General features: G+C 49.9%; 1 protein-coding gene and 1 pseudogene across 9 annotated transcripts; one reads left to right on the top strand and one right to left on the bottom strand.

The window, feature by feature from the left end:
- The first annotated feature begins 87 nt into the window (after window positions 1-87).
- RBM10 (RNA binding motif protein 10) lies at window positions 88-26,599 on the top strand. Of its 9 annotated transcripts, none has more exons than XM_090264205.1 (24): window positions 88-389; window positions 2,167-2,308; window positions 11,649-11,832; window positions 13,315-13,554; window positions 15,394-15,463; window positions 17,298-17,371; window positions 18,777-18,863; window positions 20,774-20,924; window positions 21,065-21,241; window positions 21,620-21,780; window positions 21,950-22,047; window positions 22,134-22,221; window positions 22,802-22,988; window positions 23,091-23,197; window positions 23,324-23,441; window positions 23,528-23,619; window positions 23,710-23,874; window positions 24,757-24,906; window positions 25,002-25,067; window positions 25,150-25,338; window positions 25,434-25,508; window positions 25,854-25,960; window positions 26,036-26,165; window positions 26,264-26,599. In XM_090264205.1, exons 1-24 carry the CDS (start codon window positions 320-322, stop codon window positions 26,387-26,389), a joined length of 3,054 nt encoding a protein of 1,017 aa, XP_090120331.1. In that variant the 5' UTR covers window positions 88-319; the 3' UTR covers window positions 26,390-26,599. The 9 variants fall into 9 exon arrangements, with proteins under 9 accessions (XP_090120331.1, XP_090120330.1, XP_090120329.1 ...); XM_090264204.1 differs by having other exon boundaries at window positions 89-389; window positions 21,620-21,777; window positions 23,091-23,233; XM_090264203.1 differs by having other exon boundaries at window positions 89-389; window positions 23,091-23,233.
- LOC149991493 (small ribosomal subunit protein uS14 pseudogene) lies at window positions 5,764-5,964 on the bottom strand (annotated as a pseudogene).

The raw sequence follows: 26,599 nt of genomic DNA, 5'->3' as shown, positions 1-26,599 counted from the left end.
CGCTTGCCTATCAGAGCAATCCAGGGCCTGCAGGCGGTGGAGGACGACCAATGGACGCGGCCTGCCAGAGCGCGCTCCCTCAGTAGGTGGATGGTAGTCGAAGCGCCGGCTCCTTGCTGTTGGTCGCCATTTTGTGCTGGTGATTGCGGCCGGTGGGAAGTAGGCGACAGCGGGTTTCCCGGGGAGGGCAGCGCGCCTGGCGCTTCTTCCCTCCCCCAACCCCCTCCGCCTTTCTGTCTCCTGCCTCGAACTTGATTGTTACGCAGTCCGGCTTCGGCTGAGCTAGAAGAGTTGGCAGAGGTGGCGGAGGGCCGAGGTGATGTCAGGGAGCCCTCCCTTGACAGCCGGAGCCGAGAAGGTGAGCGTCGACGCTGGTCGTGGGGGCGGAGGTAAGGGGCCAGAAGTTGTAGTCCTTAGACGAGGCGAGAGAGAGGACTGTGGGCCGCAACCGAGGGATGCATGCACGGTCTGAGTCTGGGAGGGGTTGTCTTTTTAAAAATTTTTACCCATTTGAGGGCAGAGGCGCGTGCGCGATCAGGACGCAGGAATGGGTGCACGCGGGTTGGGGGAAGGGAGAGACGGATGGGAGTGGGCTACTTTGGTGTCTGTGACACCGAACTTTATCCGTGGGGAGGCAGGTGTCTGCGACTTTGATTTTTTTTCCACAGGGGAGGGGGTGTCCTGTCTGCTGTGCGACTTTGTTGCTTATCTATCCTTGGGAAAGTGTTCTGTGACTCAGGTCCTTGGGGGTCGAAGGAGGGAGAAACTCTGTGTGACCCTGGTCTTTATTTATCCTTGGAGTGTGTGTTTCTAACTCTGGTCACTATTCTGGGAGGGGTCCTTATCCATAGGGAGTCGTCTTGCGACTGGCCCTAACCTGCTTACTGGATAAGGAGGGAATGCCAGGAATGTGTATATGACTTGCAATGTGTGTATTGCCGGCTCTTGAGGAGGGATCTATCTGTGACTGTGAAGTTCAGCCATTGAAAGGGGGGCTAAGTGTGTGGTTATGGCCCATATTTATTGTAGGTTCCTGTCTGTGATTTTGGCCCATAGTTGTTCAGGGCACATGTCTGTGACTAACCCCTATCTGTTGTGGTTGCCAGAGTCTACTGAGGGTTTTGTATGGACTCTTAACAACTGGGGTCCCTGCTTCTGATTCTAACTTACCCATCTGGGAGCAGGTAACTCTGGTTCCCTGTGGCTTGAGGAGGAAGAGAAAATTGGTGTCTGTACACGCGGAGGAAAGGTGTGGTGGCAACCTAGTGTTAGGCAGGTGCTGTTAACACCTGGCTTTGCTTAACTCCTGTTCAAAGGGTGGGGCCTGAAGATTTTGGGATACTACATGGTGACTCCTGGTGGGGCCACATGGCTCTCAGGACTTAGATCTCACAGTAGCCCTGAGGGTAGGGTAAAATGACTGCTCTTCCAAGCCAGTAGAATAGCACAGTAGTTTGGAACAGCCTCTGAAAGGCCTCCTTTTGCCTGTGAATAACTTGGGCCTAGAGCCCTAGGGAGAGACTGCCTTGGGACCTGGCTGTGCATAAGAGACAAGACTCAGGACTGAGCCAGTTGCCCTGTGAGGGCCAAAGCTGTGTTGGCCAGGATCCCAGGAAGGCGGCAGCTGTCTCATTGCCAAGTTAGCCCCTTCACCCCTAATGTTTTTCATGGCCTCCTGGTGTCTTGTAAGGGACAACCGGCATCTTGTTGGGAGGACGAAATGCCACCTGGGGGTGTCCATGGAAGGAGCCTAGTGGGTGCCTGTGAGTCCTGTTCTGAATTCTTGCCTGATCTCTAAAGTCTTTCAGCACCAAGAGCTCCCCTAGGCAGATAGCTCCAGGCTTGAATGTGTCTACCAGTTTCAGCTGGCAAAGCCCTGATCACAGAATGACTGGCACCACCAGGTCTCTCTGCAAGGTGCTCCCTGTCTGCTGAAGGCCTTGCTCATTCTAGGGCAATGAGCTCTAACCTCACATTTGTGGGGAAAGGAAAGGAACAGGTCAAGTAGAGGCTGCCTTCCTTGCTCTGGTTCACAGGAGCACTAGGAGTTAAGAAACAATGTCCCTGGGCGAAGAGGCAGCAGAGAGCCTTGACAATAAGGGTTTCTCAAGGAGGCCCTCTCTGCTGCAACTGTCTTGACCCCTTTCTTTCTCCCTCTCTCCCTAGAGTCCCTACAAGAGGCATCACCCAGGCTGGCAGATCATGGTGGCAGCAGTGGGGGTGGCTGGGAAGTAAAACGGAGCCAGCGGCTGAGGAGGGGCCCCAGCAGCCCCCGAAGGCCCTATCAGGACATGGAGTATGAAAGACGGTGAGTTACCTGCTTCTTCCTCAACCAAACAGCCTAGGCTGGGCCCCTGTGAGAACTGATCCAGGAAGGTGCTAGCAGTGGGGCTTCTGGGCAGAGGAAACAGTGTAGCAGATGATTGGTTTCTTTTTAACAGACATTTACTTGGCACCTATTGTGAGCCAGCACCTATGTGTTAGCCTCTGGGAGTGCCGTGGTGAATGAAACAGATTAGATTGCAGCCTTCTCTTTACTCAGGGTCTCACAAGGGAGACCACACAGTTTACAGGTGATTCCAGAACAGTTGGATGGGTGCCATGGTTGGTTGTAAGGGTAGGAAGGGATCAAGTGAAACAGAGGAATGGAAGCTGATGCCCAGGTTTCCAGTTTGGGTGACCAAGATAGGTATATGGTACCATTTGCCAAGGTCTCGACAGCCACTGTGGGAGGAGAGGTAGAGATGCATTGTGGGTTATAAATGCCTGTGGTTTCGCAGGAGAGAGGTGTGAGTTGTGGCTTTGGGTTTAAGGGATGGATGAGAGTGGTACCTTCAGAGTCAGGAATTTGCCCAGACAGGTACGGGGCAAGCCAGGTAAGATAGTGGGAGATTCAGGGTCAGGGTGGGCTGAAGTTGGCATGATACTTGTTTTGGAATGAGAAACTCTCCTAAAGTTATATTTAAACTCTAGTAGAACAAGGAATAATTGGGACATTTGATAAGGAGATCGCAGGCCGTTCCCTCACCATCCTGGTGTATCACCCCAGTTGATTCTAATGCAGGTGATCTATTCCTTACATTTTAGGATTACATAGGCAAGCAAACCTAACTCCCAGAAAGCCATTAATAGGAGTTAGTATACTTATAAAATAATTTTAAAAAATTTTTATTTATTTCCAGAGAGAGAAGGGAGGGAGAAAGAGAAGGAGAGAAACATCAGTGTGTGGTTGCCTCTCGTGCGCCCCCACCTGGGGACCTGGCCCACAACCCAGGCATGTGCCCTGGCTAGGAATCGAACCAGAAACCCTTTGGTTCACAGGCTGCTGCTCAATCTACTGAGCCACACTAGCCAGGGCTAAAATAATTTTTAATGTTCTACAAAGGGTTTCTTCTACCACCAGGCCCTTTTAAACATGTATAATTAAAATATTTTATTTTCTAAAAAGTGAACCCAAATTTGAGATGTGGTCACCCATCATCTAATGTTATTCAGTCTTGACGTTCTTTAAAATGTCTTTTGAGAGGCATTCGACTTTGGATGGGATTCACTAGAAGTGCTCTGTGGCAGTTTCTGAGTTAGAGTAGGTGACTTTATTATCAAATAAAGCCACTGGCTTTCTTTTTTTTTTCTTCTTTTTTTCTTTTCCTTTTTGGCTTTTAAAGGACCGCAAATGCAGAGAATTGAGTTAATCGTACTTTTCCAGTTCACAGTAGGTTTCTATCATAGGTCTGTACAAAGGCCTTCTCTCGCCATATTTATTCTTTCTTTTTTATTCCCAATTCCCATAGCTGTAGGCAGCTTCTCTGTCGTGTTTGAAATGTATTCTTCTAAAATATGTACTGTTGTTTTGAGTGTCTTATGTTTTCACTTTACACAAACGAACTTTGTATTACTCAGCCCTGCATTTTTTAAAGCTTTATTTTTGCTTATTTTTAGAGAGGGGGAAGGGAGGGAGAAAGAGAGGAAGGGAAACATTGATGTGTGAGAGAATCATTGATTGGCTGCCTCTCGTCTGCCCCCAACTAGGGACCGGGCCCACAACCCAAGCATGTGCCCTGGCTGGGAATTGAACCTGCAACCTTTTGGTTTGCAGCAGGATACACCCACCAGTCAGGGCAGCCCTGCATTTTTTAAAAGTCTGTCTATATTGCCATGTGCATATTAGTGTTTTGCTTCTAATTGGTCCCAAAGACACTGTAGGGTATGCCTGCTGCCTTTTGCTTAATGATTCCCCCAAGGATGAATACCTGTTCTTAATTTTGGTGTGCCAGAATTTATCACTTTTTTGTCTTACAATCTGTGCTTTCAGAATCTTCTCTGTTCCTACCTCTGGATCACAATGATTGTTTTCATGGTGTAGTTTTACCTTTCTCATTTAGGTATTTAAGTCCACCTAGAGTCCACTTTTGAATGTAGTATAAGGTAGGTTCTGGTTTTATTTTCCTCCATATAGTGGGCAGTTTTCCCAGTACCATCTCCTCAGTAGTCCATTCTTCCTTACTGATCTGTGGCACCTCATTTCAAGTTCCCTCATGTACATGGATCTGTCCTGAGTGATCTAATTTGTTTCATTGGTGTATTTGTTCTTTCCTGTACCAGAACCTTATTGTTTTTATTATTATGGCTTTATAGAATGTCTTAATAGCTCCCACTTTGTTCTTATTTTTCAAAGTTGGTTTAGCCATCTGTGGAGCTTTACATAAAGTTTACCAAGTCCCTCAAAAATATTCAAGACTTTTTATTGGGATTGCATTGAATTTATATATTAATTTGGGGAGCATTGCCATCTTTGTCACCTTTCCCTTCACTTCTGCCTCCTCCTCCCCCTACCCTCTCGCGCCCGCCCCCCACATTTGCCCCCTGACAATCATTTGAGTTAGTGGCAGACATAACCCTTAAGTACTACAGCATGTATGTCCCTAAGAACAAGGGCCCTTTCCCTCCATAACCACAGTACACTTACCAATAGCAGGAAAATTAACCTGTATGTAATACTTTGTCTTATATGAAGGCCATGTTCAGTTGTTAACATTTGTCCCAATATAGCTGTTTTTCCCTAACCCAGGATCCAGTCCATTGCATTGAGCTACTTCGAATTTTTAGTCTCCTTTATTCTGGTACAATTATTAAATCTTTCTTTGTTTTTTTATGACCTTGATATGTTTCAAGCATATGGGTCAATAAAGTACAGCATAGGGAACATAGTCAATAATATTGCAATACCTATGTATGGTGCCAGGTGGGTACTGAAAATATCAGGGGGAACACTTTGTAAAATATATGATTGTCTAACCACTATGTTGAACACCTGAAACCAATACAAAATAATATTGAAAGTAAACTGTAACTGAAAAAAAATTTTAATAACTTAATTAAAAGTGGTAAAAATAATAAGTTGGAAGAAAAGAGTACAGGTCAGTTGCTTTGTAGATGTTTCTCAATTTGGGTTTTTCTAACATTTACTTGTGAATTTTTGGCAGAAGAATTATTTAAGTAATGTTAGACGTGTTTTTTTTTTTATCAAAGTGAAGCATGAATACTTTATATAACCCGGGGACAAGGGGTGAATAAGCCACAAATTTTAAAGATGAATCCACTGAGAATAGTTAATTTTCAAAAGGAGAGTTCTATAATCATGCGACTGTTCCATTCACATTGAAGCGCTCATGATTGAATTTTTAAATTTTATTTTATGTACAAAGAACTAACCATTCTGCAGTAAGGTAGATGTCTTGAATGACGCATTCACAGGAAGTTCACCTAGTCCAACTTAATGAAGCCTATATCCTTCGCGTACTGATGGAAACAGTGGCGGCACATAATAAGGCCTTACTTCCGGATCAGGCCATGCTGGTTTGAGCAGATGCAGCAAGAACGAGAGCCCTGGCCAAATTTTCTCGGATGGCTCCAGTAGAGCTGCTGGTGACCCATCTTGCTCTCTCTCGGGCAACGAGGCAAAAGGCTGTTACATATATTTTTAAAACACATTTTATTAGATACTGTATTTAGGATATTTGCATCTCTGTCCATCAGTGAATTGGTCCTATAATATTATTTTCTATTTATCTGGCATTGTATCAAGGTAGCCTCATGACATGAATTTGGCAACTTTTGCTATTTCTCTTTTTTGGAGAAACTTACATAAGAGTTGTCTGTCCCTTGAACTTTTGGTAAAACTCACCTTTAAAGGGGCCTGAGTTTTTTATTATCATTTTGTCTACTTCTACTAATTTTGGCATTGTTTTATGCATTTTGTGGAGGTCCTCATATTTTGTAATTCAGTCCAGCTTCTTAGAAATATATTATGAACAATGTCTGCCTTTAAATGGTATTTAGTCAGAGTGCTCTGTAGCCAATGAAAAGTATCCCTTACTCTAAATCTGTTCCCTTCCTGAATTTAGGAAGTAAGAGTTTACTAACCAGATTTATTTGGTTTTAGATGCTGAGTGTCAGAGCGTTCAGGATTTCATCTGAATATTTACTCAAATCTGTTTAGTTCTTTAATTCTGATTACTCGTCGTCGTCGGCGGCAGCCGTCCGTCTCGAGAGACGATGGTGCAGCTTCTTAAGAGTCTATCTGCACCGCCGAGAATGGTTGTGCAGTCTGACTCGGGAGTGACACGGTATCTGTCTCCTCCCGTGTTGAATCGACATCTTGCGATGACGCTGGAGTGTCCTCTCCAGTGAAGCTGAAGCTACAGAGCCTGGGCAGGGTGATATGGAGGGTCTGCTGTTGCCCATGCCCGTCCGTCTCGAGAGACGATGGTGTAGCTTCTTAAGAGTCTATCTGCACCGCCGAGAATGGCTGTGCAGTCCGACTCGGGAGTGACACGGTATCTGTCTCCTCCCGTGTTGAATCGACATCTTGCGATGACGCTGGGGTGTCCTCTCCAGTGAAGCTACAAAGCCTGGGCAGGGTGATATGGAGGGTCTGCTGTTGCCCATGCAGCAGACCCCCCCTCTCTTCGCAGCTGAGGGATCCAAGGGAAAGACAGAGTCAATACAGCTTGGCTTCAGGTGCGCCGCAGGAGTTGCCGGTGTTGACTACAACGTCAAACCGCCTTAGGGACTCCGGCTCCGGATTTTCTGTCGGGGTTTACTCCCTTAGCCTTTCCCCTGAAGAGGTATGCCGCAAGGCAGCGGTTTTTTGGAGTCAGAGTTTTCCTTCTCTGATGTGCCCTGACTGGAAGATTGAACCAGCGACACTTAGCTCGCAGGCCGACGCTCAATCCACTGAGCCAAACCAGCCAGGGTTAATTCTGATTACTAGAGTTCAAATATTAAGGGATACCTATAGTAAGCATGTTTGGAAGAAACATTGTTCATATCAAAAACCTTAACAATACTCATACCAGCCACTTCATGTTGAGGTATTTATCATAAGGGTTCCAAGCAGAGTTCACAAGGGCAGGGACTTCATTTTATTCACAGTAGTATCCCCAGCACTTAGAAGAGTGCCTGACACTGTTTTCTTTCTAATATTTTTGTGGCTTCTATTCAAGGATTTAAATTTAGAATTTAGTTGGTGTAAGAAGTGAGGTAGATAAACAACTTTATTTTCTTACAGTCAAAAATCTTTTGCTGTGAAGGACCAGATAGTAAATATTTTTGACATTGTAGACTGTATGATCTTTGTAAATATTGTATAGCTGTGGTCAAGAAAATTTTGTTTAGGTGACTGGATTGGGCCCACTGGCTGCAGTTTGCTTATCCCTGGGCCAGTTATCACAACTAGTAATTACTGACTAATCCATCTACCCACCGCTGTCCCCATTTATTTGAAATGCAACTTTTGGCTTATTTTAAATTTCCATGTGTTTTTGTACTGTGGACTGTTTGGTTTTACTGATCTGTCCATTCATGTTTTAATTGTCCCACCTTTGTAATATGTTTTAATGTTTGGCGGGGCTCCGCCCCCCCTTATTAGTCTTTGATTTAAAGAGAATTTTCCTGACCCTTCTAAGTTCTTTCTTGGCCTTTGCTGTTATAAACAGTACTGCAGTGAGTAATGTTTCTGTATGTGTGCAAGCATATCAGTCCATTAAATTCCCAGGAGAACTAGCACTCAGAGAGTATACAGATTTTTAGTTTTGCCAGCTATTGCCAAATTCCCCTCCATAGGGATTATTCCGTTTTCACTCCTACCAGCAACATGAGAGTGCATATTTCCCATACAGCCCTGCCAACATTTTATTGTCACACATTTGGACTTTTGCAGAACTATTGAGTTAAAAATGTTTCATCCCAAATCTGCCCTGCAGAAGAATTCCAAATAATATATGTAGCTACTCTTTACTCTAGGAAGTAGAACTTAATCTCTCTCCTTTTGAGCGTGGGCTGGTCTGGTCTTAGTGACTTGCTTCTAAAGAATAGAGGGTAGAAAGGGAAAAAGAGAAACTTTACAGCAAAGAAGCCTGACAGATCCCCCCCATAGCCAAATGATCAAGTGATAAGTCATGTTGATATCATGTACCCCCTGATACAGTGCAGTCAGAAGGGCAGCTCATATCTGCTGTGTTCTCCCCAAAATGCCATTACCTCCATCACCTCAAGTCTGATCACAAGAACACATCAGACAAATCCAAGTTGAGGTACATTTTACAAAATACCTAACCAGTATTCTTCTAAACTGTCATGGTCATAAAAAAACACACACACGCATACAAGGCAAGACCAAAAAACTTTCACAGGCCAGAGGAAACTAAGGAGGCATGATGACTAAATGCAATATGGTAGCCTCAATTTGATATTGGAGCAGAAAGAGGATAGTAGTAGAAATTCTAATATAGTGAATAACTTAGTTCAGCAATTTTCAACCAGTGGATTTTTAAAACATGCAGTCCCTGACTATTCAGCCAGGGGTACTGACCTCTTTTTCCCTTAGATTGTCTAATAAAAACATGACAACAGCCAACACAGGAATAGCCATCTGGAGTGAATGAATCAAAATTATAACTATATTTTTGTCAGGTTGGCAAAAATATATTTTTAATGTGCTGTAGAATTTTAGTAATTAGGGTATGTATGCCATGAGATGAAAATCACTGGTTTAGTTAAGTTCTTGGTTTTATACCATGTACCAGGGTTGTACTAACATTAGAGGATGCTGGGTGAAGGGTATACTAAAATTCTATTGACCTTGAACTTTTCTGTAAATCTAAAATTATTTCAAAATAAGAGGTTTGACTTTATCAAGATTAGACACTCAGAAACATAAGAGGATACTATTCAAAAGAGTGAAGACAATCCACATAAAGTGAGAACATATTTACAAATCACAAATGACCAGTAAGCACATGAAAAGGTGCAAAATGACAAGTGTTGGTGAGGATGTAGAGAAATTGGAACTTTCATGAATTGCTGGTGGGAATGTAAAATTACTCAGGTGCTGTGGAACAGTTTGGCAGTTCCTCAAAATATTAAATATAGAATTACCATATGATCCAGCAATTCCACTCCTGGGTATATGCCAAAAGAATTGAAAGCAGGGACTCAGACAGATACTTGTACACCAGTGTTCATAACAGCATTATTCATGATACCGAAAACAACCAGTAGGTGGCAACAACCCAGGTGTACATTAACAGATGGATAAACAAAACATGGTGTATACCATACATACATACATACTCAGCCATAGAAAGGAATGAAATTCTGATAACATTTTACACATCAATGAACCTTGAAATCATTATGCTAAGTGAAATAACTCAGACCCAAAGGGACATATAAGATTGCACTTAAAAGAGGTGCCTAGAATAGGCAAATTAATAGAGACAAAATAGAATAGAGGTTGTGGTATGGGGACTTATTGTTCAGTAGGTGTGGAATTTCTGTTTGGAATGACGAAAAGGTTCTGGAAATAGTGGTGATGGTTGTACAATGTTGTGAGTGTACTTGTGCCACTTAATTGAACACTTAAAAATGATTAAAATGGGCCCTGGTTGGATAGCTGAGTTGGTTGGAGTGTCATCCCAATGTGCCCAAGTTGTGGGTTCGATCCCTGGTCAGGACACATACAGGAGTAAATCAGTGAATGCATGCATAGGTGGAACAATGGTTTGATGTCTCTCCCCTTTCCTCTTTCAGATCAGTAAATTAAAAATTTTTAATAATTAAAATGGTAAATTTTTGTTCTGTATATTTTGCCACAATAAAAATGATTTAGAAAATATACAAAAATAAATGTTAAATGTTTATTTTAAAATGGTCTATCCAGTGTAATTTTAATTTTCATCTTTTATTATAACTGAAATAGAGCATCTTTTCAAATATAAACCACTTGTATTTCTATACCGTGAATTCTGTTCCTTTCCTATTTCCTTTTCTTATATTTTTCCTAGTTTATTGTTTGTCTTGTCTTGGCTTATGATGGTTTTTGCTTTTTTCAAAGCAGATGTGTTTTACTTTTATGTAGTTGGATTTAATAATCTTTTCTTCCATGGCTGTTGGATTTGGGTTATAGTTTTCTCCATTTCAAGATTATCAAGGAATTATCCTGTTTTTTTCTACTTTTAATATTTCATTTCTTCTATTTAAATCATTGACCCATTTGAAATGTATCCTGGTTTATATGTGTGAAGTTTATGTGTGTGAAGATCTTACACATGTCTAGGTAATATTCCAATGCAATTATACTTAGGATCTTAACAACGGCTCTCTGAATACAGGCAGGGTATTTATTTCAGCATATTAATTTTGTACTCAGCATCCTTACAGATTTATTATTTGTAGTCATTTTTCAGTTGATACTCTTAGAGTTTGCAAATGTACCCTCATATCATTTACAAATAATGGTGATTTTACCTTTTCCTTTCCAGCTTTTAATCTCTTGTCTTCATTTCTTTGTTTAGCTGTTTTAGCTAATACCGTAGAATAATATTAATAATGGTGTTGATAATAGACTTGCTAATGTTATTCCTGACCAGGATTGAGCTCCTACTAGTATTAGTCTATATGGTGTCTGTTTTTCCTTGTTTTAAGTAAACATGAGTGTGGTTCCTTCATTTCCCAGAATTCACAATCTAGTAATTTTTTAAATCACCAAAAAAAAAAAATGCATATTAAATCAACTTTGCAATAATTACTTTACAGTTATTGCAGTAAGAGAAATTTTAACGAAGCAGCTGCTAGTACTAGCAAGGTGACTGAAACACAGGGGCAAGGTGGCACAGGGCACAATGAGGCGGAGAAAGAGAGGTTGGCAGGGACATCATCCCACAGGACCCTGCAGACCTTGTAAGACCTTGGTGAGCATTTTGGTGTTTTATTCTGTGAATAAGAGGGAGTCACTGAAGGGAGTTATACAATTGGGCTCGATTGGCTTTGCCTTATAGAGCACTCACTCACATTTGAGGTATAGAGAATGAACTAGGGGAGTCCTGGGTGGAGGTTAGGAGTCCACACTCAAGGGCCCAATGAAGGATGACAGCATGGACTGGAGAGGTGAGGGAGGGAAGGAGAGAAGTGGATTGGATCTGTAAAAGAGATGGGAGCCAGCTCACCCCACAGGGTTAGGATTTAGGTACCCCTGTTGGCGGTTGGGGCTGAAAGTCTAGAAAGAGTGAGTGGGTAGGGGTCATCCTCACCTATTGCACATTTCAGAAAGCATTGCCCTCTAATCCCTCCCATCCTTCTTCCCCCAGCGGTGGTCGTGGGGACAGGACTGGCCGCTATGGAGCCACTGATCGTTCCCAGGATGACAGTGGGGAGAACCGCAGCCGGGACCACGATTACCGAGACATGGATTACCGCTCATACCCCCGCGAGTATGGCAGCCAGGAGGGCAAGCATGACTATGATGACTCATCTGAGGAGCAGAGTGCAGAGGTGAGGGCAGCAGGGCTAGCCAGGTCTTGGGGGGTGGGGGGGGCAGCTCCTGCAGGGCCTCTGTTGGGCTGCAGGTAGCTCTCAGAACCCATGCCTTTGGACTGTGCTCAGTGGCTTTGCCTCACCTGGAGGGTCTGTCCCCATTCCCCCTCTGAGGGCTCCTCTCCCAAGTTGGGTCTCCCTGACTTCATATGCTTGGCTCTGTACTTCTGAGGGCCCCTAACCACCACCTCTCTCCCTTCTTCCCCAGTATTCAGCTTGGGTCCACAGTTTACTACAAGCCCTGTACTGCCTGCTGCCAGGCAGTATGGGGCTCTTAAAGAGCATCTTACATGGCACTCAGTGTCTAGGGTTAGGAGGGCAACGAGGAAGCTGGTTATCACCATGCAGAGCGGCTCTGGGAGACCAGCCATGGGCATTCCTGGTGCTGACATAACCTCTAGACAGAAGGGAAAGACCCCCTGAGGTCTCTTTTCTGTATTCCATTTTGGGTAGTTAGCCCTAGCCTGAGGAGGGAGGCATCATACTCACCATCAGGGAGGCCCCAGCTAAGGGGAAGAAGCAGCCTTGCCTTAGGGAAACCCCAGTTTGAGCAAGCAGTCAGGGCCCTGGTCTAAGCAAGCAGACAACTCTTATTTGGCAGGGTAGGAAGGGCGATCTCAGCCCTGGAGGGGCAGAATGTGGGTTGCTGGACTCCCTTGAGGGGGGAGTCCAATGCAGAGACCCCTGTGGTAAGCAGCCAAGCTTCCCCAGTGGCAGCTGGGTTGGGAAGAATAGGAGTGGAGCACTGAATTATCTGGCCCCCTGCCCCCCCGAGGGTGAAAGGGGTGTGGACCTAGGCCTGGCCTGCTTAGTCCTGGAAAGATGGGTTGGCCAGTGACCACACCCTGTTAGGAGGGAGCCTGGTGATGATGGACTGGCTAGGGAGAGGGTCAAGGATGAGGAGGCAGTGCTGTGGACTTGAACAGTTGCCAGTCTTTGCTGGCTAGTCTGGCCAAGAACTTCAGCTATTCCTATACCCACAACGTGGTTGCAGGGCACAGGCACAGGCTGGGAGTCAAAAGTGCTGTGTGACCTTCTGTGGCACAAGGAACAACTGTGCACAAACTAACTGAGATGGCTAGGGAGGAGCGGGAGAAACGGAGGGCAAGGTTTAGTGTGCCAAGCTCAGACCATCTCTTCCCAAGGAGATTTAAGCAGTGTCTGGCCACCTGTCAGAGTTCCTCTCCAATGCCAACACTGCCACTGGCTTCTCCCCACTCCCCACCAAAGCAGCCCCCCAAATTGTCCCAGGTAGACTTTCCAGCCCCAGAAGGGTTGCAGTACAGGCCTTACCAACCCTGCCTGCCCTGAGCCTTTAGCCGGAGCCCGCCCACCCCTGGCTTTCAGAGCCTGCCTGCCTCAGAGAGCCAGTGGCCAACCCCTAGGCCCACCCCAGACTGACTGCCCGTCTGGTGTCTCTCGTCTCATTCTGTTGGCCAGGATTCCTACGAGGCCTCCCCGGGCTCTGAGACTCAGCGTAGGCGGCGGCGGCGGCACAGGCACAGCCCCACCGGCCCGCCAGGCTTCCCCCGAGACGGCGACTATCGGGACCAGGACTATCGCACGGAGCAAGGGGAGGAGGAGGAGGAGGAGGAGGAGGAGGAGGATGAGGAGGAGGAGGAGAAGGCCAGTAACATCGTCATGCTGAGGATGCTGCCACAGGCAGCCACTGAGGATGACGTACGTGCCCCCCATGGCCCTGGGCAGGTGGCAGAGCAGAGGCCAGGCTGGGTCTCCTCCAGGGTCCTCAACGTCTCCCTCACTCCCAGACGTCAGCACCTTTCATCCCTTCTCCCCACCAGCTCCTGTCTCCTAGCACTGACCTGTCCTCTGGGCAGGCCTTGTCTCCTGGTTTGGAAGGGAGGAGTGTGGGATAGATTGGCTGGCCCAAGGGGCTGCCGGTGGTGGGTGTGGGAGGGGACAGCATTCCTCCTGCACATTCCACTGGTCCTTCATCCATTCTGCATATGTTGCTCTAGGGCCAGACACTGGCCAGGCCCAATGCTGTGTATTGTTGGTGGCAGAGATGATGTGGGTGGAGAGGGTCCCCATGGGATTTTCTGAGGTTTCATTCCCACCCCCCACCCCCGGGGTCTTACCCTCTTTTGTCACCTGCATCAGATCTCCTCATTGGCCTGGCCATGAAGCATTGGGTTTTTCTTTGACTTCCTTCACTGCTGCCAACAGCCTCTCCACACTATTTTCCTTCATGGCGTTCCCTTCCATCTTCCTCGTTTTCTCCTGTTTTCTTCTCCTACAGACTTCCCCTCAGGAGCCCCAGTAAAACCCCAAGAGGGCCACTAGAATAGCCACCTTGATTCTCCTCCTCCTTCTTCCTGCCACCGCCCCCCCCCCCCGCCCCTGTGAATTTTCTGCTCAGCTCTCCTCGGACATCTGCTGGCTTCCCTCAAGTCTGACCCACCTGCCATGTCCTGGGTCAGGCAGTAGCTGAGTGCTGACATTTCTTGAGGATTTATCACAGGGTGGGCAATACACCAGGTCTGATTTAATCCTTTGGGAAGATACTCTCTGAATTTCTATCCTATGGATGAGGGAGCCAGGCCCCCAACAGTGAAGTGACTTGCCCCAGGTCTCATAGCTAGTGAGTGGCAGAGCAGAGTTGGGGTCTGAAACCAGGAAGCTGGGCCCAGAGCCCAAAGTCTTGCTGTTTCCTGATCCCTTCCTGAGTGTTTGTGGTTCTGATCATCTCAGTGTGCCCTCTTTTTCATCCTTCTGTGTGTACATGTGTGTGTTTGTGTGTATGTTTGATGTCCTTTCTGTTGTTTAACCTGATAAGAAACTGAGGCCCAGAGGCATTAAGACTGCTGCCAGAGAATGCCCAGCACACACTCCTAGTCTTCTGCAAGAGACACCATTGGTCTAGAGACCCTAGAGACCCTGCCTCACCTGGTTCAAATCCTGAATTGCTTCTGCAGCTTCTGTCTGGCTTACTTCATCCAAGAAGCTTTTCAAACCTCACAAGCATGCCTTTTTGTCTCTGCTCCAAGTCACTGCTCCACTCTGGTTCTAGGACACATGGCTTGGTTTTGCTCAGACACCAGTACTTCCCAGTTCCGTATTTGTGTCGTGGGTCTCTTGATGCAAGCAAAGGACAGCCTCTTTGCAAAGGGTCAGAATTGCACCCCAGCCTTCCACACTTTGTGGCTGCATCAAGCCTGTTGTCAGACTGTCCCTGCCCACCATTCTTGATCTGCAGGCTCACTTGCTGTCTTATTGCGCTCTGCCCCTAGGGGTCATCATGCTGCCATGCTTCACCTTGCACCATACCCCTTTCTTCATTTGTCTCACTCTGCAAGTCTGGGGCCAAAAGCTGAGGCTGGGTACTGGTGTGGGTCTGGGGCTCTGGTCATTTGGGGAAAAGCCCTGAGAGACAAAAAGAGGACATGGTGTGTGCACATCACTGATAGCATCTCAGGGCCCTGGAGGCCTCCAGCTGGCTTTAGCTACCCAGCAGCCCCCTTGTGCTGAGCCTGCCCCAAACTGTATCTTTCCATACAGATCCGTGGCCAGCTGCAGTCCCATGGTGTCCAAGCACGTGAGGTCCGGCTGATGCGGAACAAATCCTCAGGTGAGCTTTCGTTCCCAGTGCTTCCCTTCTGCTGGCCAGCCTCCACCACCAAGTCTTCTCCTGCCTCTGCCTCTGCACCCTCCCTACCCTGCCTTCCTGCCAGAGCTGGGAATGGGCAGCTTGGGGTACCCCTCTTCTTCTCTCCCCCCCTCATCCCATTCTCCTCACAGCTCTGGCCAGCAGCCTCCTTTGAGGGGCTGTTGGGGAGGAGGTGCAGTTCTGAGCTGAGCTGAGTGCTCCCCAGGGGCAAGGCCAGGGCCAGGCTCCAGGGAACCTCCTCTCTGGGACACTTGAGTGTCTGCGGTGGTAACCCCCTCCCAATGTACTCCCTTCCCTCTCCTTTGTCCTCCTTACCCTGCCCTCACTCTCCCCCCACATTTTTCTGATAACAGCCTCTGACCAGAAAGTAGGTCTGGCACAGCTCCACCCATGTATCCCAAGAGGGGAGGCAGGGGGTGACTCTCATCCCAGGGCTCATCCCAAGGAGCAGCCAGGACTTCTGGCCTCACTTGTCCCCTCCCTCTTGTAGGCTGCTTGCAGCTGGCCTGAGGGTAGTAGGGGGCTTGTGGGAGAGCTGTCTCTACAGGATCTCTGGCCCAGGCTCCCCAAGGCAGACACAGTGGGGCCTCACTCTGCCTGGGTTTCTCTCTCCATCTCAGTCTCTCTCCTCATGCTTCCATCTCTCTCTCTCTCTCTCTCTCTCTCTCTCTCTCTCTCTCTCCCTCCCTCCCTCTACTACCCCCCTCTCTCCATCCTCTGTCTCTCATACACACACACCATTCCATCCTCCTGTGCATCCTAATAGTTCTTTTGGAGGTCAAGCATGCACCCACAAGCCCTGCCATGTCTAAGCCCTCCCTGTGTGTATACCTCCAAAGATAGAGGAGCTGCTTCTTGCACCCTCAAGCCCTAGGTCCTTTTCCTAGCCCTGGCCAGGCCTAGAGTCTCTCTTAGTAGCATGCAGGTCTTGCTCTGCTTCACCCCAGGCAAACCGCATGCTGCCAAGATTCTGGTCCCTCTCCCCACAGTGGTACCCCATTTGCAGCCCCTTTTGTGGCCCTGGGCACTTCTCCCAGGCACCCACTGATTTGATAAGGTCCTCCTGGCCAATCCTGGCCCCTGTTCTCCTGCTGTCTAGAAGGACCTGGACTGTGGGTGGTTCTACTCTTCTCAGCTTGGCCCTGCGGTGGCTCCCTCATGAGGCTCACCTCCCGTGCACTGTGGTAAGGCTAAGATGACATAATGTCCCTAACTACTCCTCAGGTTCCTGATGGGCCTGGAGCCTTCCTAGCCTCACCGAGCAGCCCTGCCCAGTTTTTCTTTTGTTCCTTGGATTAAACAACTGTTACAGGGCCCCTCCTGGGCTCCCCTGGCCTTGCGCTGGGCCCTGCCCTTTGGTTATTTATTTTGGCCCATGTGGAGCCAGCAGCCTGCCCATCTGCCCTCCTTCCTTCTCTGGAGACAGACCTCTACTTGTACCCTCTCCCTCCTGGCTCCATCTCTCCGTCTCTGTCTCCCCAGGCTGGCCTGAGCCCTGTCTCTCTCTTTCTTCCCAGCTGGCGTGTGTGTATCTTTTCCCACCCACCCACCTCTCTCTAGCTCTGTTTTCTTCCTCCTTCCCACTTTCCTGCCCCTCTCAGCCATCTATCTTGCCTCCCACCCCATGGTCTTTCTCTCTGATTGCTTCTTTCTCTTCCTTTCTTCCTTTCTCCTCTCCCTGCTTCCCTCTCTGCACCCACCCCGGTCCTCTCCCCTCGGGTCCCACCCCCGGGAACGCCGTGTGTCCAAAGCTGTTGACTAACCCACTGCGTCTGTATCTGAATGCTGTCTCCAGGTCAGAGCCGGGGCTTCGCCTTCGTCGAGTTTAGTCACTTGCAGGACGCTACACGATGGATGGAAGCCAATCAGGTTGCTTTGCCGCACTTGAACCCCCCCCCCAAACAAATACTACTTTGTAATCGAGCGCTCCCCATCGCCTGATTCTTATGGACACAGTTCCCTGTCCTGTGGCCCTGTGTCCCATACCCCCCGCCCCCTCTCTCTCCCCCTTCCTCACCCTCAATATCTCCTCTTCCCATCTCTCGCTACCCACTGGGCTGCCCATCAAGAGCCCATACTCACCACTTGCCCTTCCCCCGCCAGGCACTAGCTCTGTCCCTCCACCTCTCCTGGCTGAGCTTTCAGAGAAAGAGCTACCAGGGAGGGTCTTCCACCTAGCTTCCCACTCCCAGGGGGACTGCCTTGCTCTGGGGTTAGGCAGAGCTAGTACATCATTCCACTCTTAGGGACCTCTGGATCCAGCCATGGTCGGGGAACTGAGCTATTGGCACACTAACTAGCAAGTCCCGTTTTGCCAGCTCGTCCCACATGTGAGTTCAGTACTTTAATTCCCATGCAAGAGGCCAGCACTGCTCTGTTGATCTAAAGTACCAGTCAAGTATGATAGTTTCATTCACCAATGCCTTGTTGCCCCATTCCTCCCACTGCACCTGCCCACCACAGGAGTCACTACTTGCCCCACTCTGCTGGGGGCAGGCCTGCCCTGTCAGCGAGGAGCCATGCTGCCAGAAAAGGAAGGGAGCCTGCTCCCTCAGTGTGACAGGGCTCCCAACCCAGCAGCTTTGGGACCTTCAGAGACCCAAAGGTCTGCGCTGTTTGCCCACCCAGAGCCTGGCTCATTGGTGTGTGGCACTGAAGGGAAGCATCAGGGGAGGAGGGGAAGGTGTGCTGGAAGGGGGCTTAGCAGAGCCAGCCCTGGGACCAACTCTGCTGGTCCATAGGCTAAGTGCCGTGGGCCCAGGACCCACCCAGCCACGGGAACACAGCTTCCCAGCAGGAACTTCCATCTTTTCAATATGGATCTTTCTTTTTCCCCTTCTCCAGCACTAGCGCGTGTGTACTCTCTCTCTCTCTTTCTCTCCCCTTCTCTCCCTCCCTTCCCATCCCCTCCTTATCCCAAGTGTAGCTTGTGTAATGCTGGCCCTGGGTGTGGCCTAGCAGTGTCAGGGCTGAGTGGGGGGCTTTCCCCACTGTCCGGCAAGTGTCGGTCAGCCGAGCACTGTGTGCCTGGTGGTGTGTTCACGTGTGCGTGTGCGCGCATGCCCTGAAAAGGCAGCAAATAGCTGCACCCGAGGGCTGCGGTGCTTTCCCTCCCTCCTTCCCTTCCTTCTTCCCTCGTCCGTTCTCCAACCTCCCTCCGTTCCCTGTCCCTCATCCATCCAGCTGAAGGGCTCGCTCACTCTCTTCTCCTGTGCTGAAACGGTGTGTGGGGCACTGCTGCCTGGGCCTCACTCGGCTCTGCTTTTTCCCACAGCACTCCCTCAATATCCTGGGCCAGAAGGTGTCCATGCACTACAGCGACCCCAAGCCCAAGATCAATGAGGACTGGCTGTGTAATAAGGTACAGGGGCGGTGGGCAGCAGTTGCCATGGACTGAAACAGCAGCAGCAGTAGTAGCGACCTCTCTGTCTCCCTGCGACCTCTGAGGTGGCATGGAGGACTAGCTCAACTCAAGTAACCACAGTTCCTTGCTACCCACCTACCCACTAATGTGTACTGAGTTTTTACTTGGTATCAGGCTCCGCCCTCATGAAGCATGATCTTGCCTGAAGTCCCAGTAGATTGTCAACAAATGCTTACATAAATGATTAACTAGTGACAATGGAGGCATAATGTGGTGTGTAAAAATATGGACCTCAGAGCCAGACTGGCTAAAATTACACTCTCCCAGATCTACCTTGATTCTGATGAGGGCCCTTAAACTCTCTCTGCCTCACTTTCAGAGGATTACAATATGGTTATGAGAAGGTCACACTTGGAACGTCTGGCTCACAGTACCATTTAATGTCAGCCATTACTCTGAAGGAAAGCACAGCGTGTTCTGAGAGCCTCTGTCAGGTGACCCAAACTTGAAGGCCACTCTGTCAAAGCCATGTCCACCTGAGACTGAGGATACAAGCTTTTGCAGTCATATTGCCAAAGAGGAAGCTGAGGTTCAAGAGAGGTGGGACCATGAGCAAACTTTGAGTCATGACTTGCTCCTGATTACAGGGGTCATGGGTTCAGGCCTCCCCTGGAGCCAGCCTCACCTTCCACAGGTGGGTGATAGTCCTGAGACCTAAGAGAGGATTGAGGGCTTGCAGAGGCCCCAACCTTCTCCCCAACAAGAATTCTGCCTAGTAATGGAGTAGGGACCTGCTTGTTTTAAAAAAAAAAAAAAGTAATATTAGAAGATAGGTATTCGCTATCTCTGGAGAGGTAGGGACAAAGTGACAGTGAAATTCCATTTCTTCTCTATTTCCTATATTTCCAGATACTCCTCAAAACCAGGGAATTCTACTTTTCCCTTCTTTACCCTCCACATGCTGTTGGTCACCGGGTCCTGTCACTTCCATTACAGAAATACCCTCCCTTGCCATTCCCACTGCACAAGCCAGTCCTCACCCCCTTCCCCAGATAGTCACCACAGATTCTTCTGTAGTATGCTAGCTTCTTGCCTCTTTCTCCTACCTTCTCATCTGTAACATTCCTTAGAACCACCTCTGACCATGTTCCTTCTCTGCTTAAAACCCCCACAACTCTGAGCTCAAGTAGGACCATCCTCCATAATCTAGCATCACCTTTCCTCCCCAGTCTCAGCTGTTGCCTCTCGGCTCACCCTCCTACACCACTATGGAAAACTTGTTTCCTATGTTAGCAGTTGTTTCCCAGCAAAACCACACCAAACCAAACTTCTGGGTCTCCCAGATCAAACATCACTGCTGACTTTCCTAAGCCGAGTGAGTGGTGCCCCTCTTGGCCCACTGCCTTCCCCGAGCCCACTGGTGACCATACCCACAGACTAACCTGCCCCTCTGTGCTGCTGGTAGGCCATACAGGGCAGAGCCTGGCATAGGAGCAGTGCTCAGTACCTGACCTTGGAACAGAGAGAACTGTGGAAGCTGGGGATAGGAATCTCCAGAGGCAGATATCTTTTTTTTTTTTTTTTTTTGGAGAGGCAGATATCTTGATAGCAGTATCCAATCCAGTCCTTGAGATAAAAGAGGGAAGGGATTCTTGGATCTTAGGATTAGAAACGGTAGAGGTTTGTTTCTGAGTAGAAAAGCAAGCTTTGGGAAGGGCAACCTACTTAAAGGGACGTTGTGGGAGTACCTTGGAGCAGCCAGCAGTTTAACGGGTGGGAAAGTTGTTGATTCCTGAGATGAGGAGGTAGCACTGAGGACAAATTTGAGACCATTTAAAGGGGAGATTCACAGGCCTGAGAATGACAGCCAGAGCCCCCTGCCTCCCCTGATTCTGGGACCTCCCTAGGCGGGGTTCCCTAGGGGATCTCTGGATCCAACTTTGGAGGGCATAATGGAAAGTTCCGCCCCCTCTGACGGCTTGGCCTGTGCCTCACAGTGTGGCGTCCAGAACTTCAAACGCCGTGAGAAGTGCTTCAAATGTGGTGTGCCCAAGTCAGGTAAAGCCCTCATGCCTCCCCTCTGCCCAGGATATTGGTGGGGGCGGGGAGAAGGGTGAGGGCCCAGTGCTCTGGGAGGAGGGTGACCAGCTTTGGAGCCTCCCTTTTGTCATTAGCCTGTTTTCTGCCTTCCCTGACAGAGGCAGAGCAGAAGCTGCCCCTGGGCGCAAGGCTGGATCAGCAGACGCTGCCACTGGGTGGACGGGAGCTGAGCCAGGGTCTGCTCCCCTTGCCACAGCCCTACCAGTCCCAGGGAGTGCTGGCCTCCCAATCCCTGTCACAGGGCTCAGAGCCAAGCTCAGAGAATGCCAACGACAGTGAGTCAGTTGTTCATTCCTTCTTCCTCCCTGCCCTAGGGTGTCTAGGCTGGGCTCTCCAAGGCCAGACAGATGATGGTGGCCAGGATTTAGTCCTTCCAGGGATCTCTGACTAGTAGGGGGACAGACAGGTGATACAGGGAGAACAGGGGAGGGATATGACCCGACTTGACTTTGGGGATGTGTTGGAAAGTTCTCGGCAGGTGAGCGACTGAGCTCGGACTTGGAACTGCATTTTGTCCAGAAGGAAGAAGTAAGAGGAAGCAGGAGGTGCAAAGTAGTGGAGGCCAGAGGAGAGGGAGCATTGGGGAGCCACCAGAGGGTAGGGCTGGAGCAGAGTATCAGGGGTACTCTCTAATGCTGGGCCCCTTCCTGCAGCCATCATTTTGCGCAACCTGAACCCACACAGCACCATGGATTCCATTCTGGGGGCCCTGGCACCCTACGCAGTGCTGTCCTCCTCCAATGTTCGTGTCATTAAGGACAAGCAGACCCAACTGAACCGTGGCTTCGCCTTCATCCAGCTCTCCACCATCGTGGTGAGGGCGGCACAGGGGGGGCCGGGCAACCAGAGTCCCGGCCCCCAGGGTGGGGAGGAGGGATCCTGGCCCTAGTTCCCACTGCAGCCCCACACCTGGCAATGGGGCAATGAAGCCGGGGACCTCCCCGGGCCTGACCCTTCTGCCCCTCCCTCCCCTCCTCCCGCAGGAGGCAGCCCAGCTGCTACAGATCCTGCAGGCCTTGCACCCGCCGCTCACCATCGATGGCAAGACCATCAACGTTGAGTTTGCCAAGGGTTCTAAGAGGTCAGGGTCCCACCTGAGTCCCTTCCCAGCTTGTCCCCCAGGTGGGGGCCCCCCATCTCACTCCCAGTCTCTGACATCCTCCCCAGGGACATGGCCTCCAACGAAGGCAGCCGCATCAATGCTGCCTCTGTGGCTAGCACTGCCATTGCTGCGGCCCAGTGGGCGATCTCACAGGTACTCAGACTCTTCTCCACCTCAGCATCTTGATACCTGAGCCACCTCAACCCTCCTGCATCCTCTCTGAGAACAGGAGGACTGGCTTGCAGTTTTGGCTTTTGTGGACCCAAAACCCTCTCACAGTGGCTGCTGTGGGCTCTGGGGGCCTTGCTCCCTTCCTGGTCATCTTCCAGGCTTTCATTTTCAATGCCATTGTGGCTGGTTTTCTCTCCTGTTTGGTGCTTGCTTTATCCTGAATTATTACCACCTCTTTAAAAAAAGGAATTTATAAGTGGCTGAAAGAAAATTGGGAGATGAGACTAAAGAAAAGGAGAATGATATTTCTCTTGGTCTGATGCCCAGCACACATACCACACAAGGAACGTACCAGTGTCAGCCCCGGGAGCGTTTTGGCATGCATCTTTGTTCTGTCTTGTTTTTGCTGCTGCCCTGTTTTGCTGTGGCCAGGCAGCCCTCTCGTCTCGCTTGTCTGAGGGCTGCATGCTTTCTGTTGGCAGACACTAGCCTCACCTGTGGGCAGCCGCTTCTTAGCAGGTTACCCTCTTCTGCTAATGAACCCCTCCTACCTGCCCCTCAGGCCTCCCAGGGTGGGGAGGGTGCCTGGGCCACCCCCGAGGAGCCATCGGTCGACTACAGCTACTACCAACAGGATGAGGGCTATGGCAGCAGCCAGGGCACAGAGTCCTCCCTCTATGCCCATGGCTACCTCAAGGGCGGCAAGGGCCCTGGCATCACTGGAACCAAAGGAGACCCAGCTGGAGCAGGTGAGCCCCAGCATCTCTCCTCAATCCCATGTGGGGGCCAGCAGGCATAGGGTGCTGGGCCCCATTATTCACAGGCATTCTCTTCCTTGTCCCTCTTTACAGGTGCTGAGGCCTCCCTAGAGCCTGGAGCAGACTCTTTGTCACTCCAGGCTTTCTCCCGTGCCCAACCTGGTGCCACCCCTGGCATCTACCAGCAGTCAACAGCTGAGGTGAGCTGTAGCCAGGGCACTGCTGCCAACAGCCAGGTGAGGGAGCTCGAGGGAGATCCTGGGGGGTGGGCATGGTGGGCATTAGCAGACACTGAGCACTGTTCCCCTGTCTGGCCTCATGACTAGTCATACACCATCATATCACCCGCTGTGCTAAAATCTGAGCTCCAGAGCCCCACGCATCCCAGCTCTGCCCTGCCACCAGCCACTAGCCCCACTGCCCAGGAGTCCTACAGCCAGTACCGTGAGTAACCCTGCCCTGCAGGTGGGTGGTGGGAACTTCCTTAACAAAGCAGAGAGGGGTTTGACCCCTCCCTTACTATCCCCCAGCTGTTCCTGACGTCTCCACCTACCAGTATGACGAGACCTCTGGCTACTACTATGATCCTCAGACTGGCCTCTACTATGATCCCAACTCCCAGGTGATGGGGCAGCCCAGGGAGTAGGTGGGGTCTGCAGTTTCCCTTCTTGAGGTCCTCCTTCATGGCCCCATTCCCCCTCCCCCACCCTAGTATTACTACAATGCTCAGAGCCAGCAATACCTATACTGGGATGGGGAAAGGCGGACCTACGTTCCTGCCCTGGAGCAGTCGGCCGATGGGCATAAGGAGACGGGAGCCCCCTCCAAAGAAGGCAAAGAGAAGAAGGAGAAGCACAAGACCAAGACGGCCCAACAGGTGAACTCCAAGGTCCAGCAGTCACTGGCTGGATGTTCTGTATCTTCTGATGACTACATTTCTGTCATCTGTTACTTCTGCTGCTGAGGGAACAGGATGCGGGCTGGATGTGTATGTGGGCAGTAATTTTGCTCAAGGGAGACCAGTTTCCTGGTCTAGTTCTGTTCTTTGCTGCATGACCTTGAGCCAGGGCAGTCTCCTTAGTATGGGGCAGAGCCACACACTTCCCTGAGGTGGCCAGTGCCATCCACATGAGCTTTGTCAGCTTTCCTGTCCCTCAGTGGGTCAGGTGTGGGCAGGCATACTCCTTGGGGCTCTCACACCACTCAAGGAAATGTGTCCATGTCTACATGTAGATATGTCTCAGAGAACTTCTCTCAGGCCCAGTAGGGGGCAGGCAGGAAAATAGCATTGCATGGTTTTGTGTCGTGGGCAGTTGCAGGGAACCTCAGTATGTGTCTGTAGCAGAAGAGTATGAAAGTCTGAGTTCAACCCTTAGAAGCAAGAACTTAATGATCTCGTAAATTCTAAAAATGGTGTTGTGCCTGGGGGAAAAACTATATAATATGGAATATGGCAAAGTATCACACACGTAAATTAAAATTGTAGGCAGGGAAAGCCATCCTGTGCATTTTATAGTGATAAAATGAAAATACATAGGGAACGTAATAGTATTGATGCCTGTCAGGAGAATGGGGGCAGAGTGGAGAGGGGCTTGCTTGATAAGCAAGGATGACAATATGACAGAGAAATGGGAACTTTCACCACCGCCTCTCTCACCTGCTTGAGATGCAGGGCAGTACAGGGTGGGCTGCTGCAGAGGCAATGAGCAGTGAATGGAGTTGGTAGGTTTCTGAGAGTTTACCCCACCCTCACCCCTAGATTGCCAAGGACATGGAACGCTGGGCCCGCAGTCTCAACAAGCAAAAAGAAAACTTCAAAAACAGCTTCCAGCCCATCAGCTCCTTGCGAGATGATGAAAGGCGGGAGTCAGCCACTGCAGATGCTGGCTACGCCATCCTGGAGAAGAAGGTGTGTTGTGGACACCCATCTGTACCCCTCACCCCGATCTTGTCATCCCTCTGGTCCCTCTGTGGAATCCCTGAATTTGTGCCTTTCCACCTCAGGGAGCACTAGCTGAGAGACAGCACACCAGCATGGATCTCCCAAAACTGGCCAGCGACGACCGCCCAGTGAGTGCCCAGGGCAGAGAGAGGGGAGAGGTGGCTCTGATCTTGCCAGGCCTTACCCCCCATGCCCTCCCACCTTCTACAGAGCCCACCTCGAGGGTTGGTGGCAGCCTACAGTGGGGAGAGTGACAGTGAGGAGGAACAGGAGCGAGGGGGCCCAGAGCGGGAGGAGAAGCTCACTGACTGGCAGAAGCTGGCCTGTCTACTTTGCCGTCGCCAATTCCCCAGCAAGGAGGCTCTTATCCGGCACCAGCAGCTCTCTGGGCTCCACAAGGTGACTGAGGGAGGTTTGGCACGGAACCTTGGTCATGACTGGCCTGACCCAACCCAGCCTGGCCCAGCTGTTTCACTCCTCCTGTCCTCTTGCAGCAAAACCTTGAGATTCACCGGCGAGCTCACCTGTCAGAAAATGAACTAGAAGCACTTGAGAAGAATGACATGGAGGTGAGATGTGACCCACTCCCAGACTCCGTCCATCCCCTCAGGCAGCTGTTGCTCAAGTTGCTTAGCTGAGTACAGCCTGGCTGCCATTAGCCATCTTACACCCTGTCCCTACAAGGCTCTTCCCCAATTCCCCCACACTGGCTTCTCATGCCCTGGAGTGTTCTGCCTGCAGAACCTCATCCAGCTCTCCATGTGACCCCACCCACCCACCCACCTATGCCCATATTTCCTGCCTGTAGTGACCAGCTTCCCAATTCTATCTCTCTCTCTCTCTCTCTCTCTCTCTCTCTCTCTCTCTCTCTCTCTCTCTCTCTCTCTCTCTCTCTCTCTCTCTCTCTCTTCCAGCAAATGAAGTACCGGGACCGTGCAGCTGAACGCAGAGAGAAGTATGGCATCCCTGAGCCACCAGAACCCAAGAGGAGGAAGTACGGTGGCATGTCTGCAGCCTCTGTGTGAGTGCACAGGGCCAGGTGGGGGGCCTGAGACCAGCAGACCAGTCACTCACGCTGTACTACTGTCACCTGCAGGGACTTTGAGCAGCCCACTCGAGATGGTCTGGGCAGTGACAACATTGGTAGTCGCATGCTCCAGGCCATGGGCTGGAAAGAGGGCAGTGGCCTGGGCCGAAAGAAGCAGGGCATTGTGACACCCATTGAGGCGAGTCTCCTGTGATTCCATCCCCATCCTCCATTTCTGTCTGCTGCAGCCCCACCTTGCCCCCAGCCCCCCTGACCGAGCCTGCCTTCCTCACACAGGCCCAGACACGGGTTCGGGGCTCTGGCTTAGGTGCCCGAGGCAGCTCCTATGGGGTCACTTCAACCGAGTCCTACAAGGAAACACTGCACAAGACAATGGTGACCCGCTTCAATGAGGCCCAGTGAGGACATGTGAGAGCAACTTAGACATCTGTTGGTGTCCAGCCCGGGGCCGGGGAAGGTGAAATGTTGCATGGTCTGAGCAGGGCCCTGCACCTGTCTACCAGCCCACTCCACAGCCAGAGAGACCCTGACCAAGTCAGACTGAATTGGTGACTTGCTGGAAAACTGGGCCGGGATCATGTTCTTTTTATAATAAAAGCTGAAACGCCCACA

This window comes from Furipterus horrens, unplaced genomic scaffold, assembly GCF_987537825.1.
Source record: "Furipterus horrens unplaced genomic scaffold, mFurHor1.1.pri manual_scaffold_17, whole genome shotgun sequence".
Lineage (NCBI taxonomy): Eukaryota > Metazoa > Chordata > Mammalia > Chiroptera > Furipteridae > Furipterus > Furipterus horrens.
This window is presented reverse-complemented; position numbering and strand designations above follow the sequence as displayed.